Raw genomic sequence first — 17,596 nt, 5'->3', positions numbered from 1 at the left:
TACCACTCTAGCTAACTCAGCCTCCCTATCCTTATGGCCAGATAGCCAACCCCGTCTCCTCTCCCATAACATTCAACAATTCTTAAAACTAGAAAAAAACAGAACTCAGAATTTTGCAGACCACAACTGCTCTCTGTGCATTAAAAGTTGTGAGTTGAACAGGAAAAAGAAAGTCATATAATAATATTATCCTCTTCTAAAATCCACCAGAAATTTATCATTTCAAAGAATCTGTTCATATAATATCACTGTAAATCTGGAAATAAAAAATAAACACACAGACAATTGTGAAAAAGAATGGAATGAGAGATGGATGAGTTCCATATCCTTTAATAAATTTAATTCTTCATAGAATCAAGATCTCAAGGAACTATATTTAAGATCCTGACAAGCTCCCTGACTTAACACTGAGAACTGATACATTACAGAAAAACACTTTTGTACTGAAGTATTACAGTGGGTATACATGGGGTATTGAAAGACTCACAAAGGGGGATAAATTCCAAGATGTTTTACTTCATATAATAAAAGAGCCCAATGCCAATTTTGGGTAAAACAAACAAGAAGCTATAATTCAAACTACAAACCAAGACTTTGTTTCATTTTAACATTTTCTAATTTAACAAAGAGTTATGAATGGATTTCAACCTCCAACTGGACAAAGTTAGACTAATTGTTTCAATAATACCAATTCCAGAAAAAATAAATCCTGGGTCTCACACACACACCCCTTACCAGTGGCCAAGTCTTATTCCATATAGAAAGAGGCCTAACCAAGAAACAACAATTGTTGGAGAGGATGTGGAGAAAGGGGATCCCTCCTACATTGTTGGTGGGAATGCAAGTTGGTACAGCCACTCTGGAAAACAGTGTGGAGGTCCCTTAAAAAGTTAAAAATTGAGCTACCCTATGATCCAGCCATTGCACTACTGGGTGTTTACCCCAAAGATACAGATGTAGTAAAGAGAAGGGCCATATGCACCCCAATGTTCATAGCAGCAATGTCCACAATAGCTAAATCGTGGAAGGAGCCGAGATGCCCTTCAACAGATGACTGGATTAAGAAGTTGTGGTCCATATATACAATGGAATATTACTCAGCTATCAGAAAGAACGAGTTCTCAACATTTGCTACAACATGGACGGCACTGGAGGAGATAATGCTAAGTGAAATAAGTCAAGCAGAGAAAGACAACTATCATATGATTTCTCTGATCTATGGAACATAAGAACTAGGATGATCGGTAGGGGAAGAAAGGGATAAAGAAAGGGGGGGTAATCAGAAGGGGGAATGAAACATGAGAGACTATGGACTATGAGGAACAAACTGAGGGCCTCAGAGGGGAGGGGGGTGGGGGAATGGGATAGGCTGGTGATGGGTGGTGAGGAAGGCACGTATTGCCTGGTGCACTGGGTGTTATACACAACTAATGAATCATCGAGCCTTACATCGGAAACCGGCGATGTACTGTATGGTGACTAACATAATAAAAAATAAAAAAAATAATTAAAAAAAATAAAAAAAAAGAAAGAGGCCTAACCAATAGGAAATCACATGGTTCCCTCCCTTCATTTCACCTTTATACTTTTCTCCTAACAGCTTTATAATAAATTAACAGACATTTTTAATCATGAACTAGTCTTTAAATTTTAAAATCATATTCATAAGGAAATTGAATGTAGTACTTTCCTAAAGAATTATGTAAATTTTCTTTATTGACATACTAAGCTTTGATAGTGCCATTTATTTTGTGTTTCTAAAGTTCGGTATATAAGTCTTAAATGAAAACGGGAATATAAAGGAAGCATAGTAAAAATCTGAGATAACCACTTTGACTTATCCTTTCTTCTTTATCTAACATATTTTCCTCTTGTGTCCACCTAAGAAAAAAATCTCAGAGAATGAAAATTTAGTTTGAATATTGCCATGGAATCACTGAGTCATCACTACTTAAGATTTGTTTCAACTTACCCACGTTTGATGCTGTGTAATTCCTTGTCCTTGCATTTATCTTTCTCCTTTTCTCTTTTCTCCTTGTCTCTGCCTTTACGTCGTTCTCTATCCCGAGATCGACTTCGGGTTCTTCGGTGACTGGACCTTTCACTGCTTCGACTATGGGAACGTGGACGAGGTCTTGACCTGGACCTATAGTAAGTAGATTTTATTACATTCATTTAGTGTATATTTTGTATTATGAAATGCAAATATTCTTTTTTTTTTTTAAATACACTCCTTTCTTTTTTTTTTTTTAAGATTTTATTTATTTATTTGACAGAGAGAGAGACAGCCAGCGAGAGAGGGAACACAAGCAGGGGGAGTGGGAGAGGAAGAAGCAGGCTCCCAGTGGATGAGCCTGATGTGGGGCTTGATCCCAGGACCCTGGGATCGTGCACTGAGCTGAAGGCAGACGCTTAACGACTGAGCCACCCAGGCGCCCCTTGAAATGCAAATATTCTTAAAAATGATCTAAAAGGATTTAGTTTTTAGTTATGGATTTAGTAACTAACTATGTGAAATAAGCATCTGTATAGGATTCTTTATGAATAAATATACTCAATTAAAATGATATGAGGGAAATATATGTTGTCAACTTCAGAGGAAATTAAGGTTTAGTGAAAAAATGTCTCAAGTGTAAGCCTTAAAGGTTCAAATTGCATACTGACTACTCAAGTCTCCTCAAATAATATAACAAATCTAAATGTATCTAAGGTAATTTCCAAAAATAGTGTCTTCCCTATCTCTACAATCTCGGCTTCCATATCTATTCAACTTCTTTTCTTACGTCTAATTGTTACAATTAAACTATTCCCCTCCTCTACCCTAATCCCGCTATTCTTTGTATTAAATAACAGTAAGAGGTAGGATATACTATGGTTTTTTTAAAAACTAAAGATTTCAAATCCTGCTTACAGTACTGAAAGAAAGCCTCTATCACACTGGTTATCTTATAGATATTATAAAAAAAACAACTACCTAAAGGCATTATTGGATAGTGATCAAAGGAAGGCAGATTCTGTAGGCGGCCAACACTTTTGAAAAGAACAGATCAATAACAAAGTTTCCCATTCTATATCAGCTTCTTTTCTGAAGGCAAGGCTAAGTCTGTGCCATGCAGGGCAGCTAAAACTCCAGCAGAAAACTTCAGGATTTTTGTACTAAAAAAAACAGAAGAAACAACAGAGCAACCACTGCAAAAGGAAAATGAAAGGAGAATCCTGAAAATGAGTGAGAAAAGGAAGCCAAAAATTCTAGATGTAAACACTATTCAAATCCTGGGCTGAACCCTACACTATGCATAGGAGGGGAAAACTCCACAGGTAGCTAAGGATAAAAGAACTGAAAACAACAAAGGTCCCTGAAGAGACAGGACTTTTACAATTTTAATTCAACTAACTTAATTTCCTGCTAAAACAAACAAGTAAGCAAACAAAATCAACACTCTTCAGAGGAATATAACAGACCCCAGCATATTCAAAAATATGACATTCACCATTTCCAGGATAAAATCCAAAATTAAGATAATACAATGGAGATTAACCCTGAGATAAGCCAAATCTTAGAATTAGCACAAGGATTTTTAAAAAGTATAACTATGCTTGTAATAAATACAAAGAAATCTCAGCAGAAAAAATAGAAAATGAAAAAAATAGAAATTCTATAACTAAAAAATACAGTATCTGAAATTTAAATTACGCTGAATGAGATTAAAATCTACTAATCACTAATGAGATTAATAACAACAGAGGTAAGAATCTGTATACTTGAAAATAAATCAATCAAGATTACCCAATCCGAAGAATTAAGAAGAAAAAAAGACTGTCAATAATAAAAACAGATCCTCTAGGATCTCTGTGATAATATCCAAATCTCTAACAAGTTTATTTAAACCCAGAAGTAGAGAACATAAGATAGAAAACAATCTTTTTGTGGTGGCCAAAATTTCCCCAAATTTAGTGAAAGACATATTTTCAGATCAGAGAAGTTTAGTGAATGCCAAGATAAATATGAAGAACCATGACTATCGATGAAAACTAAAAGTAAAGAGAAATCTTGAAAGTATTCAGAAAAAACTGACACATTACAATCAGGAAGGAGAGCAATGATATCCATTACTGCTGGCTTCTCATTAGATACAGTGGAGATCAGAAGACAGGAGAACAAAGTTCTTAACATGGTGATACAAAAAACCAATCAGCCCAGAACTTTATATTTAGCAAAATATCCCTCAAAAAATGAAAGTAAAATAAAGACATTTTTAAGATGAAGGAAAGAATAAACCATAATCATCAATAGTAAATCTGTATTACATTAAGTTCTAAAGTAAGTTCTTCAGGCTGAAGAGAATGATGACAGATGAAAACCTGGGATCTTTAGGAAAGAATAAAGACCACTGGAAATGGTCAATATATAGGGAAATATAAAAAAACTACTTCCTGGGGCTCCTGGGTGGCTTAGTCATTAAGCGTCTGCCTTTGGCTCAGGTCATGATCCCAGGGTCCTGGGATAGAGCCCTGCATCGGGCTCTCTGCAGGAAACCTGCTTCTCCCTCTCCCACTTTCTCTGCTTGTGCTCCCTCTCTCGCTGTGTCTCTGTCAAATAAATAAAATCTTAAAAAAAAAAAAAAAACTACTTCCCTTAATTTACTTAAAATAAATATATGTGCTTGGGTACCTGGGTGGCTCAGTCATTAAGTGTGTGACTCTCAATCTCAGGTCAGGTCTTGATCTCAGGGTCATGAGTTCAAGCCCTGCACTGGGCTCCATATCAGGCACTGAGTCTACTTTAAAAATAAATAAATAAGAATAATAAAGTACGTGTGTGTGTGTGTGTGTGTGCGCGCACGCGCTTACAGTAAAAATTGCAATGTTTCACTGTAGAGTTTATAATGAAGGTAGATATAATACATATAATATGTATAAAATAATCTACGTGGCACGTAAATGGAGACCTACACAATTATAAGGTTTCTACATTTCACATGAATGGTGAAATAATAACTCTAAGTACACTGAAATGGTAAGGGTGTATATGTAATCCTTAGAGCAGCCACTTAAAGAAAAACCAGAAGAAAAGAAATGAAAATATGTATAGCTAAAAAGCCAAAGGATGAACTAAACAAGAATTCTTAAAAATATTCATTAATCCAAAAGAAGTACAAAGAAAACTCAGAGGGACAAACATAAAAATTTTAAATAAAATAAAATATTATATAAAATATTTATATGTATATAAATACATAAAATAAAATACATCAAAATATACATATAAAATCATAAAATAGATATATAGCAGATGGTACACTTAAATCCAAATATATCAAAAAATATCTTAAATATTAATACAATCAATACTTTAATTAAAAAGAGCTTGTCCTGGGGTGCCTGGGTGGCTTAGTTGGTTAAGTGTCTGACTCTTGATTTCGGCTCAGGACATGATCTCAGGTTCGTGAGATGAGCCCCGAGTTGGACTCTGCGCTGGGAGTGCAGCCTACTTAAGATTCTCTCTCTCTCTCCATCTGCCCTTCTACCCCTGTACTCTCCCCCTGCCCAAAAAAGCTTGTCCAAATGAATCAAAAGGCAACACACAACTAATGCTACCTACAAAATATTTACTTTAAATATACAGACACAGGTTTAAAGTAAATGACTAAAAATAGATATATCATGCAGGGGCGCCTGGGTGGCACAGCGGTTAAGCGTCTGCCTTCGGCTCAGGGCGTGATCCCGGCGTGATGGGATCGAGTCCCACATCGGGCTCCTCTGCTGGGAGCCTGCTTCTTCCTCTCCCACTCCCCCTGCTTGTGTTCCCTCTCTCGCTGGCTGTCTCTATCTCTGTCAAATAAATAAATAAATCTTAAAAAAAAAAAAAATAAAAAAATAAAAAATAAAAAAAAAAATAAAAATAGATATATCATGCAAACAGCACAGGAAGGGTGTAATGACTATATTAATATCAGATAAATTAGACTTGAGAACTAAAAGTATCACCATAAATAAATAAATAAATAAATAAATAAATAAATAAATACTTCATCATGATCAAAGGATCAATTCATAAGTAAAAAATCATACAAAATGTTTATCTGACCACAACAGAATTAGAGTTTAATAACAATAAAATATCTATAAAAAAATACATAGAAATGAAATACTCTTCTAAATAATTCATTAGAAATCACAAGAAAAATTAGAAAATATTTTGAACTGAATGATAGTGAAAATACAACATAGGAAAATTTGTAAGATGAGCTAAAAGCAATGTTCGGAGGTAATCTTATAGCCTTAAACGTTTATAAAAAGAATAAAGGTCTAAAATCAAATACCTAAGGTTTCATCTTAAGATGCTAGAAAAAGAAGAGCAAAAAGTAAACCCAAAGTACACTGAAGGAAAGAAACATTAAAGAACAAAAATCAATGGAATAGAAAGCAATAATGAAAAAAAGCCAAAATCTGGTTCTCTGAAAATACTTACATATTTGGTAAATCCCTAGCTAGACTAACCAAGCAAAACAGAAATGAGCAAACACAAATTGCTCCCCTAAAGGATGATAGGAAGATGCATAAATTAGACCTGGGTATTTAGGACATATGTAGATCTTGAAAAGAATTACGTGGGTTCCAATGATAGAAATGTCTATCCTCTTTCATCCCTAACTGGTTTACTCAGTAAATAAAGAGTGATATTATAAGATAAGGTCACACACGTTTTTTAATATGTGATTTTCAGAAGTTACAATGCTTGCTACAATGTCAACATGGGTTTATTATCCTAATTTATAAAAATGAAATTTCTATCATTTTCTCTTTAAGTTTGATTACTTCCTCTCTTAATTTTGACACAGGACTTCTTTCCACATCAATTTTTAAATTATCCTGACATTTTATTTCCCCCACAAATGTTAGTTTATTCATTTCTAATTAAATCTTCTATTATATGTGAATATATAGAAATTTTAACAGATTATTCTAAAATTTTTGAACACTCACATAAAATTTAAAGTTTGCTATTAAAAGAAAGTAATAACAACAAAAATGGAGGGGGGCCTTTTTTGTGATAGCCTCAGCCACTATACATATATATCTTATGCATATACACATAAAGTATATTATTTTAATTTGGTTCTACATTGTTCAGGACCAAAATATGATTCTTGCAATTAGTTTTCATTTAACTAGTGAAAATGCAGAGTACGAAAGACGAGTTAACATTAGTTTAAACTCTAACAACAAAAATAAGCTTCCCTTTTTTAATGAATCTTTAATGTAAGCTCATTTCTTAGTGGTTTGCCCTTTTGTCAAAAAATCACTGACAAAAATGTGCAACCATTTGTGGATTATAAATGAGCTGGATTTTGGTGAAATCATGTTTCTTCATTGTATCTTAAAAAACAGATGTATCTGCTATTAATATACGTAAAGGTATACAAGTATTAAGTTAAAAAAAATAAAGGATTCCTTATATAGTGGTGTCCTCAAAGAAGTTATTTCCTCTCTGGGCATCTTTTTCCTTATCTACAAAAGGAGGATAATAACTACCTTTCAGGGTTACCTAACTGAATTGTGAGATAGCAGACAAGTGATTTGGGAGCAAACAGCACCAAGAAAGACTAACTGAGGAATGTACTAATCTGAATGAATGAGTAAAATCTGAATCGGAAGCATATTAAGTATGTTTCCCCGCTTTCTATAGCCAATCCAGTAAAGAACAGCATTTTGATTTTGATAGACCTTTAAAATCTTAATGCTGGCATAAGGGTTACTCAAGTCTCAATATATTTCTTTTAAAAAAGGAAGGTAAGAAATAATAACCTTGGTCAACAATCTATGCCTTCTCCACAGGAAACCCACAGCAGCCAAATACATAATCTTCACAGATTTGCTATTAACAAGAAAATCACATTACCTATCATATAAGCTTTTGAAGAATAAAGGAATATTTTTGAGAGTCAAGAAGGGCACAGTAACATAAAGACAACAGGCCTAAATTGGCACTGTCACAGAGAAACCAGAAAGTAGCATTACTAGATCACCGTCACAGCAAAGCTAGAAACCACAATTAGAGGCCTTGTATCAATTACTATCTGCCCACCCTTCCACAGCACCTACTTTTCCAATCTCTATTCTTCCCAATATACCCAATTCATAAAAAACACAGTTACCTCTGAACTCATCTCATGGTTTTCCCTAACACAAAGATTCCACTGTAGAAAACCTATGACTAACATTGTCCAAAACATCTTGCTCATTATTCACCATACATCAACATATGCAACCCATGACGTTTTGGAACATTTTCCTATAAATGTTGCCGATGTGGCTCACTCAAAGAACTCTGATAGCAACAGCAGATCTATAAGTTAAGCCATCCATGATATCAAATTTAAAGAAAGTAACAAGGTTTAAAATATCACAGTATGCAATATAAGCTACTGGGCTTTTCCCCTCTTTTCCCTTGTTATTTTAATTCTCATATTATCTGTCTCTTAATTTTGCTTATAGGCTACATGAAACAAAAAATGACTTAAGAGAGAATACATGGGGAAAAGATAGTAAGTCTGAAACGCAGGCAAAATAACATTATTAAAGGCTGTTTAAAAGGACCACAAAATCAAAGATTTAAAGTGAATTCAGCTGCTGACTTCTTAGTTGTCACAAGAATTACTTATATATAATTTTGAGTAAAATGCATATCTTAGACATATGAACAATTCCATTTATTTATTAAGTAACTTTAACTATATATTTGAAGGATCTCCATCAAGAAGAAAGTAACAGATCACAGTAAAGAGATTTCCTACCCTGACTAGACAAACAAAAAAGTTAAAGAAACTACACTAAAATTTAAGATGTTATTTGTCCATCATTCCTTAAATAAATACCCTTCTGATAAATCACTCTAGAAGTCTCTAGAGTACCATAATCAAAATGGAGATATATTATAAAGCAAAGAAACATTTGATAAAAAATGTGGCAGTCTAGAACACACAATATATAAGCAATAAATGGACAGCAAGATGTCCTATTATACCAGATAAATGCTTTCAATATCTACAGAATAGGAACAATCACCATAACATCCCTAGATAAAATGAATTACTGCCCTCAAAAACCAATACGTCAAGTTTCTTAATTGGCTAATAAGTTCTAAACACATGTAATCAAAACAAATATCCTAATATTTTATCTTTCAAAAAAAATAACTACAATACTTCAAATAGTCTCTTAAGGAGAGTTCTATAAATAAAGACTGTATTTACCATAAGGTAAAACTATACTTAAAATTAAATTTTAAAATTATACATTGAATAAATTAACATGATTCCATGTCAGGATGACATTCTGAACATGGACATCTACTTTCACACCCAACTGAAATCCAACTAAAACCATAACCACAAGGGGAATTTTTTTTAAAAGGATGTATACTCTAAGAAAGAAATATACTATGAAAAGGAAAGTGGTGTCCACTGGTGGCTCAGGGCTCCGTAAAACAAGATGTCATCGAAGGATCTGAAAACAAACTTAACTTTACCCATAAAGTTCCCCATTTATTAGAGAAACTCCATTTCACTGTATTAATAATGTACAGTGCTATTCAAGAAATGTTGTAAGTCACCTAAAACCTTCAGTCCATTCACAGAATTGCCTATTACTGCTGATCCAGGACTTCTGCACATTATCATGAACAACAACAAAAGGAATCAACATCCATACAAAATAACTACAGTTAAGCCTTGAACAACACAAGGTTTGAACTGTGAGGGTCCACTTACATGGAGATTTTTTTCAATTGATGCAGTATAGTACCATAAATGTATTTTCCTTATGACTTTCTTAATAACGTTTTCTTTTCTCTAGCTTACTTTATTATATGAATACAGTATATGACATATAACATACAAAATATGTGCTAACCAATTGTTTATGTTATCAGTGAGGCTTCTGATCAACAGTAGGATATTAGTAGTTAAATGGGTCACAATTATATATGGATTTCTGACTGCATGGTGGACTCGCACCCCAAGAGTCAAGGATATTAAAAAAAAAAACGTTAGAATCAAATATGCCCCACAAAAATGCCCACAAAGCAGAGGAGACTATAACATACTATTTCCAATATTAATTAAAATAGCGTAGAATAAGAAATACAGTGTTGAAGATTCAAGAAAAAGAAAACTTCTAAAAAATAAAAGTAGCAAAAACAATCAGAAAAAGTAATAGAAGAGGTAGACAATGAACATTGAACTTAACTGAGGCTACAGAAAAAGAAAAAAAAAAAGTAACAGAACTAACATTCACTTTTAGTTCCAAGAACACTACTGGAACTAAAAGAATCTATATGTAGAAAGGGTCTACTGTGTACCTGGAGAAATGGATTAACCATAGTCAACTCTTGAGATATATACCCTGATAAAGTTACTGCATATTCACAATAAAGAAAAAAGAATACTCTGATCAAGTCACTAACAACGAAAGAAAGTCACACTGGCATCAGTCTTCTCAAATGCAAGATAAATAGCAAAAGAATGGCTTTAATTTTCCTTGAGGAGTTCAAGGGGGAAAAATATGTTCACAATGTTATATCTAGTCAAGTTATCCTTCAAGTATCAAAACTATAGAAAAAAGGTGATAAAAGTACTAATTTATGTTAGACTTTAATAAGTCAAGGACATGCCACAATTTCCAGGTTAAGCACTCAAAGTAAATTAAAAGAATGTAAGCTAACAAGCTGATAAGAAAATGCAATAACATTAAACCAAAGAAGGAAAGAAAGAAGGGGAAAAAAGGAAAATGGATTGGAACAAATAGAAAACAAAGAAGAGAGATTTAAATCCAAATATAACAGTAATCACAGTAATCAATAAACAAACTAAATAGCACAATTGAAAGAAAAAGGCTGTCAAAATGAAAAAAGCAAATTATAGACAGCTTTCAAGATGAACACATTAAATAGAAAACAAAATGTGAAAGTAAAAGTATGGGGAAAATATCATGAAAGCACTAAAAGAAGAAAAACGATGAGATTATATCAATATCGATAGACTTCAATGTAAGAAATATTTGTAGAGATAGAGACATTTCATGATGATGAGGTCACTCCAAAAAGAATACAAAACAATTCTGAACTTGCAAATCTACAATCAGGATTTGTCTGTGAGTTATCTCAGTAACTAATAAAATAAGCAGGTGTTAAAAGGGGGGGGAGGTAAAATATAGAAGATTTGAACAAATGGTAGTTAAATTCACTTATTTGGCTGCCTCCCAAAACTGTGTAATATTCATTCTTAACATGTGTGTCTGTTATATTTCCTAAAATAAACCTATGATGTGCCATAAGGCTAACCTCAAAACATTTCAAAAATGAAAGGTGCTCAGGGCACCTGGCTGGCTCAGTCGGTAGAGCATGTGACTCCTGATCTCAGGGTTGTGAGTTCAAGCCCCACATTGGGTTGTAGACATTACTTAAAAATAAATTTTTTAAAAAAAATTAAAGTTCAGATTATGTTCTCTGACTACAGTGAAATTATGCAAGAAAAAGCAAGACAACTAGAAAAGCCTCTAAATGTTTGGAAATAATTTTTTCACTATAACCTATGGAAAAGATGAAATTACAATGGATAGTTTTTAAATATTTGAACCGAATAAAAACTAAAATATGGCACATCAAAAATATGTAGGCTAGCCAAAGCACAGTAAAGATGAAAATTTATAGCATTAAAAATACATATCAGAAAATAATAAAAGCTAGTAAATCACCTAAGCAGCCATTTCAAAGAGTTAGGAAAAATAACAGAAAATTACACTCAAGATAAATAGAAATAAAAGCAAAAATTAATGAACCAGAAAGATAGTTGATTTGTTTAAAAGTTGATAAATGGTGGAAATGACAAAAAAATAGAGTAATCACAAAATAATATTACAGTTAAGTGACCTTTCACATACTGGGATGTTAAAGGCTATGGGAATAGCCATCTCACCACAAACTAGCAGAAAAGCAGGCAAAAAGTATGAAACAACTATTTCAGACACTGAGCAATAAGGTAGCACAAAACTGTGATTCCCAAAGAAAAGGGAAACAAATAAGGGAACCCTAGGATTGCCCCCAGCTTACTGCCTTGAGGAAGTTTCCAAGCCACAAAGCAAGGAGAGGGAACCCAAACAGAGTTTTGAAGACTTGCTGTCTTAAGGAGATAGAGACAGACCTTCAAGGAGGCCAAGGTGGCTAGAATTTCTAAGGCCTTAGAGGGAAGTTGGACAGAGAGAGAGGGATCCAGAAATCTGCAGTGGGCTCCCCTAGATCTTCTCACAAGTTCTAATCTATAATATGTGAGGTGAAATTCCATGGGACCAGGGGAAAATACACTGGAAAGCAACAGGAATCCTGAATAGCCTATGGAGGGGAGAAATAGTGTTCCACCAGCCAGAATGGAGACACTGTACATGAAGCACAGTGTACAGAGTCAAGTATTGATACTGGAGCTAAATAAGCCATACAGTAAAGAGGTATTCTGGACCCATGCTAATGAAGCTTAAAAGCAAGCCTTGATATCGGCAAAATACCATCTGAAGAAGTCAGATCATGGGTACATGAGGGTGTATTATACTCTTCCCTGTTTCAGTGGATGCTTAAAGTTTTCCAATCAAAGGCTAAAAAAATTATTTGAAACTTCATTTATAAGTTTGTTATTTAAAACTCACCATACAAATCACAATGGTTTTTCAATCCAATTCACATAAGCCTACTGACAGAAAGTACCTGAAACCTTACGCCAAAGGACTATTTCAAATATAACCACCAACAATAATGCTATTTCTTTGGAGAAAACATACACATTCTGAATTTTAACTAAGATGAATTCAGTGGGTTAATACTCTTCAGCTTTGGTCAGTAATGGACCCTACATCTGCCTCAGAGAAATCTATCTGGATGAGCAAAGGTGCCAACTATTCTAAACTGGAGAACCAAGATCAACTGTCCTCACCAGGGGCAGAGGATCAAGCATCTAGTTGTGGCAGAGCAAGTGATTGTGAACAGGGGTTGCTTGTTTATTCCTGACACAGTAATGCCCAATCTATAGTGCCCCAACTGAAATGTTTCTTATCAAAATTCCAGATACATTTATCTGGACCTATACCTGACATTAAGTTTTACAAAAGACTTAACAGAATTCAAAGCTGGAAAATAAAAATCAAAACCAATCTCTCATTTACATGATAGTTTATGCTCTAAAATATGCATAATAATATGCTTGCTTATTATATCTCTTATTTAGCAATGTTATAGGACATAACATTTTCCCCTATTATTACAAAGTATCTTCTACATGCTAAGAAGCATGCTGGCTGTATTCATCTATTTTATCTTTTAATTCTCCACAGTATTTAAACATATACTTGTTATCGTCCTCTTCTTTTGGTGTTTGGGGGATTTTTTCTTGCTTTGGGTGGAAGTGGGTGGGGTTTTTTTGTTTTGGGGTTTTGGGTTTTTTGTGGGTTTGGGATTTTTTTTGGTTTTTTGTTTGTTTGTTTGTTTGTTTTCTTCATTGGTTAGTTGGTTTGGTTTGGTTTTTGCTCTGAGAAAACTGAACTCTCAACTTTTCAGAGTTCACAAGGCCAATGTGCAATGGAGCTGAAATCTGAACCCAGGTTTCTCCACATCCTTTCAACTACAACACTGTTAGTAAGATCTGATTGCAGTGTCATTTTCAAATAAACTCCATAAGAAAATAAATATCTACCCAAACTCATTTCCAAAATATTACCAAAAGACTTAAATCCACCTTATTACAGGTAGATCCAATCAACTAAGTGTCTTGGAATTCTCATCATGTCAATCTTCAAAAATTCCCAATCATCACCTCTAGTCCCCCGATTTTTAAGAGAAGATATTAAAAGATACAATGGGGAAGAGGGGGGGAAAAAAGCAAAAGAGAAACGCGGAATGCCAGTGCCTCCCCCCTAAAAAAGCATATAACCCACCCACTATGCCAAAGGTTAAGTCATTTAGTCAAGTTCAAAGATCTTCAAAGACTTCTTAGATCCAGATAAGCCCATATGTTACCGAAATTCTAAGAAAAAGCTATTACTTTCCAATCTGCTTCTCATGTTTAAGATACAGAACACACAGATGCTTGGCATCACTCATCAGTCTTCCTAAATTTTCACACCAGATAATCAAGGTCCACCAATAACTTTCCTATCTAAAAATCTTAGAAATGTCTTTATTCCATCACTGCCTGGTTCACTTGTTAAATCTGAAAGTAACCATAAAAGACCATTCAGTTACTGTACAATAAGTGTTAATTTGCTAATTTCTTCACAGGTAATCAATTAAAATGTAAAATATTGGATAAAATTAGTTGCACTAAATTTAACAGCTGTTCCATAAGCATAATTAGTTTCACAAGGGCCATATGTATTCTGAACAGAGACAGAGTTGAAACAAACAGACAGATTTTAAGCAAGTTTGAGAAAATCTGCATTTAATTAGCAGGTGGGCACTACAACTGCATAACGTTTTTATACATTTATATTTATGAAGTGACAGAAGATCTAAAGGCTTTTTAAAATGGCGTTTATTGTTTGAATGGGAACTGTTTTGCTGCATGCTAAAGTGATTTAAGTCCTTATAGCTCTGCTTTGAAAAAAATCATAAATGGTGAAAGAAAACATGTGGAAAACTGTAAAACTAGAAAGAATTTGCGACAAAAAACAGATACACATACCATAACTAAAAGGAAACTACACTTAATTAAATGTACACTACATCTGGAATATCAGCCTAATAAAACGTGAAACTATTAATTTTCATTGTTCTAAAGGAAATGAGGTCAGTGTCATTTAATAATTCCTCCAATTACATTGGACTAACTCATTGGACTATATGCTCTGGATACCATCTAATCTTAAAATACTATATACTTTACAATATCCTTAAGTTAAACTTTTTAAATAAAGGCATTTAAATTACAAAGGAGTAAAAGAATAAAATTGGTAAATGAAATTCTTTAGCAGCTGGTAGCTACCAGCATTGTATTTTAAACTGTATGACTTTTGCATAAAGTTTTTCATGGATGCCCAAAATAAGTATGAGATTACACTTGTTAGTTCTTATGAGCACTAAAATCATCACTTCAAATATATAAGTAGAATACGTAATTTTAAAACGTAAAATGTTTATCCAGCCAATAATTTCATTAGTAGGTTATATCTATCACTATATTTAAATATTATAAAAATGTTATTTTTTTGAAGGCAAATGTTTTAAGAAGTCCTTAACTGAGTAATACTTATAAAAGAAAATGATAATTTTCCAAAGTCAAACAGAAAATTGAAGCAAATTCCTGCACTGTCTGTATGTGGGGGAAGAGTTAGGAGGAGGGTGCCTGCTTATCAACTAAGAGAATGTAAAAATCTTAATGTTTCTTCACTTAGCTAAATAATGTACCATCCCACTTAGGTATCAAAGTTACTAAACTTCAAATTTTCTCTTTAAAAAGAAAAATGAAAATATTTAAATTATTAAACATGAATTTTTATTTTGGCATTCTATTTTTGGAAATCAACTATGAACGTAGCACACTTTCTAATTTGCAATATTTAAATCTCTACATGAAAATTTTTAAATGTCATGGAATCCTTACATCAAAAACAATCTTTTTAATAACAAACTTGATTATAAAATCAAACTCTGATAACCTCATGTTTTATAATTAACATTAATAATTACTTCATATTCAAAAATAAAACAGAAAAAATACAGATCACTTTGCCCCAAAGTAATTAAGTTTTTTTTAATTAAAATTTTCCATTAAAGGATTACTTCCTTATTCCTAATAGATAAAAACTAAAAAGAACAAAAATCTTAACACGACTTCAGTTACATAGCAAATTCTATGATTTTAAAGCTGGAAGAAAATCTTAAGACACGGAACAGTTTAGTTTTAAGTTATTTACTAAAAATATTTTTTAAATTATTTTTTAAAAGCCTCAAGTGAGTTGATGCAAGACTTCATTCAACGCAAATACATAAAACGGAAATGGACAGACTGATGGGTTTATAAATCAGACTGCATTTTGCTGCCTTCAAATAGGATTTCCAATTCTGTTGATTTTTGCTGCTCTTCCAAACTGTGAACAAGTTGTGCAACAAAGGTAATTAATGATAATAAAATAATGAGAGAAAACAAGACACCTATGGCATGAAACTTTCCTCAATACTCAACACATTTTATAAGTGAAAATCAGGATCGGCTACACCCAGCATTACTGTGTACTGTATTGTATTGAATTGTATGCTCAGGTACAAGATGAATCCTTGAAATTGAGGTATGTATGTATTAGTTTATTCCTGATTGTGAGTAAGTACTCTAAAAGTAATGCTAGTGTGGTTTCTCCCCCTATAAACCATACAGTAGGAAGCAGAGGAGATTTTTTGAAAGAAACAATCTACGTGTTTATGGTCTTATTCCAATATACAAGAAGAAACAAAGGCAAGACAGAAAAGCGTAAGAATGTTTTAAATAGTTAAATCAAAATTCAAGTCATACTTTTTCCTGGTTTCCCTCTGGATTTTACCCTGCATGTTTCCAGAGTGATTTGATAAAGGTATTCACAAATTCAAGTTCAAAATGCAGTATAAATAATTGATTATATACTATTAGAAATAGCATCAATAAGTAAAGAAAGTAAACCTAAAAGTGGGAGGCCACCTCAATAGCACATAGCAAGTGGAATTTTATCAACAATAAAATAAAAAAAAATCTTTAGGCTCATATTCAAACTTACTGTTTACTATTATATAATGTCTTTTCTCTTCAAGGTCCTTGATAAAAAGAAATGGTTTCAATACATAATTATATCTAATTATTTTAAGCTGACATTTTCCTTTTTAAACAAGACAAGCAAAAACACAACTTCCTACCTAAATCCATATTAAAATGAATAGCCCATAAGTTCACTAGAGAACAAATTACACAGATAATACAAAAATATTTCTTTTTTTTTAAATCATTCATTTCCCTCTCACTACTGATTAAGGGAAGAAGATATTTAAAAAGTAACTTTGTAAAAAAAATAGGGTAACTTTGTAAGTATCCTTTGACTTGTCACTGAAAAAAGAATATCAAAACCCACTTTATTCTCTTGAAAATAAGATTAATAAAAACCAGTTTATTCTCTTAAAAAGTATTTTTTAAATCCTCAAATTATCACCTAGAGCTTTCTTCATAAACAGAAAGTAAGCTGCTTTCCCATTAAATTACTTACATTTATTTGCATTAATAGAGATTAATGTGGAGGAAATGTTAGAATTGGAAGCAGTGACAACTGACAACCTAATTATAAAAGGAGAATCCATAAAAATAGAACTATCTTATAATCTAGTAATTGAACTACTGGGTACTTAGCCCCAAAAAACCACAAAAACACTAATTCAAAGAAATAGATGCACCTCTATGTTTATAGCAGAATTATTCACAGTAGCGACATTATGGACGCAGCCCAAGTGTACATCAATAAATAAATGGATAAAGAAGATGGGTGTGTGTGTGTGTGTGTGTGTGTGTGTGTGTGTACATGCGCGTGAACAATGGGA

The 17,596-nt window shown here is 33.0% G+C and overlaps 1 protein-coding gene and 1 non-coding gene across 2 annotated transcripts in view; one reads left to right on the top strand and one right to left on the bottom strand.

Moving 5' to 3' along the window:
• The window catches only part of RSRC1 (arginine and serine rich coiled-coil 1), a 409,375-nt gene that overhangs the window by 297,545 nt on the left and 94,234 nt on the right, over nucleotides 1-17,596 (bottom strand). Inside the window, exon 5 of the mRNA XM_087870329.1 lies at nucleotides 1,973-2,146. Within this exon, the coding sequence (XP_087726455.1) occupies nucleotides 1,973-2,146 (174 nt within the window). The remainder of the gene's footprint in view (nucleotides 1-1,972; nucleotides 2,147-17,596) is intronic.
• Nucleotides 11,380-11,452, top strand: TRNAR-CCU (transfer RNA arginine (anticodon CCU)). The gene has a single exon. It is a non-coding gene; the product is annotated as a tRNA-Arg (tRNA).

This window comes from Ursus americanus, chromosome 20 (assembly GCF_024610735.1).
Source record: "Ursus americanus isolate L20-20 chromosome 20, mUrsAme1.1.p, whole genome shotgun sequence".
In the NCBI taxonomy this organism is placed as follows: Eukaryota; Metazoa; Chordata; class Mammalia; order Carnivora; family Ursidae; genus Ursus; species Ursus americanus.
The sequence above is the reverse complement of the archived record's forward strand: the minus strand, read 5'-3'. Positions and strand labels throughout refer to the sequence as shown.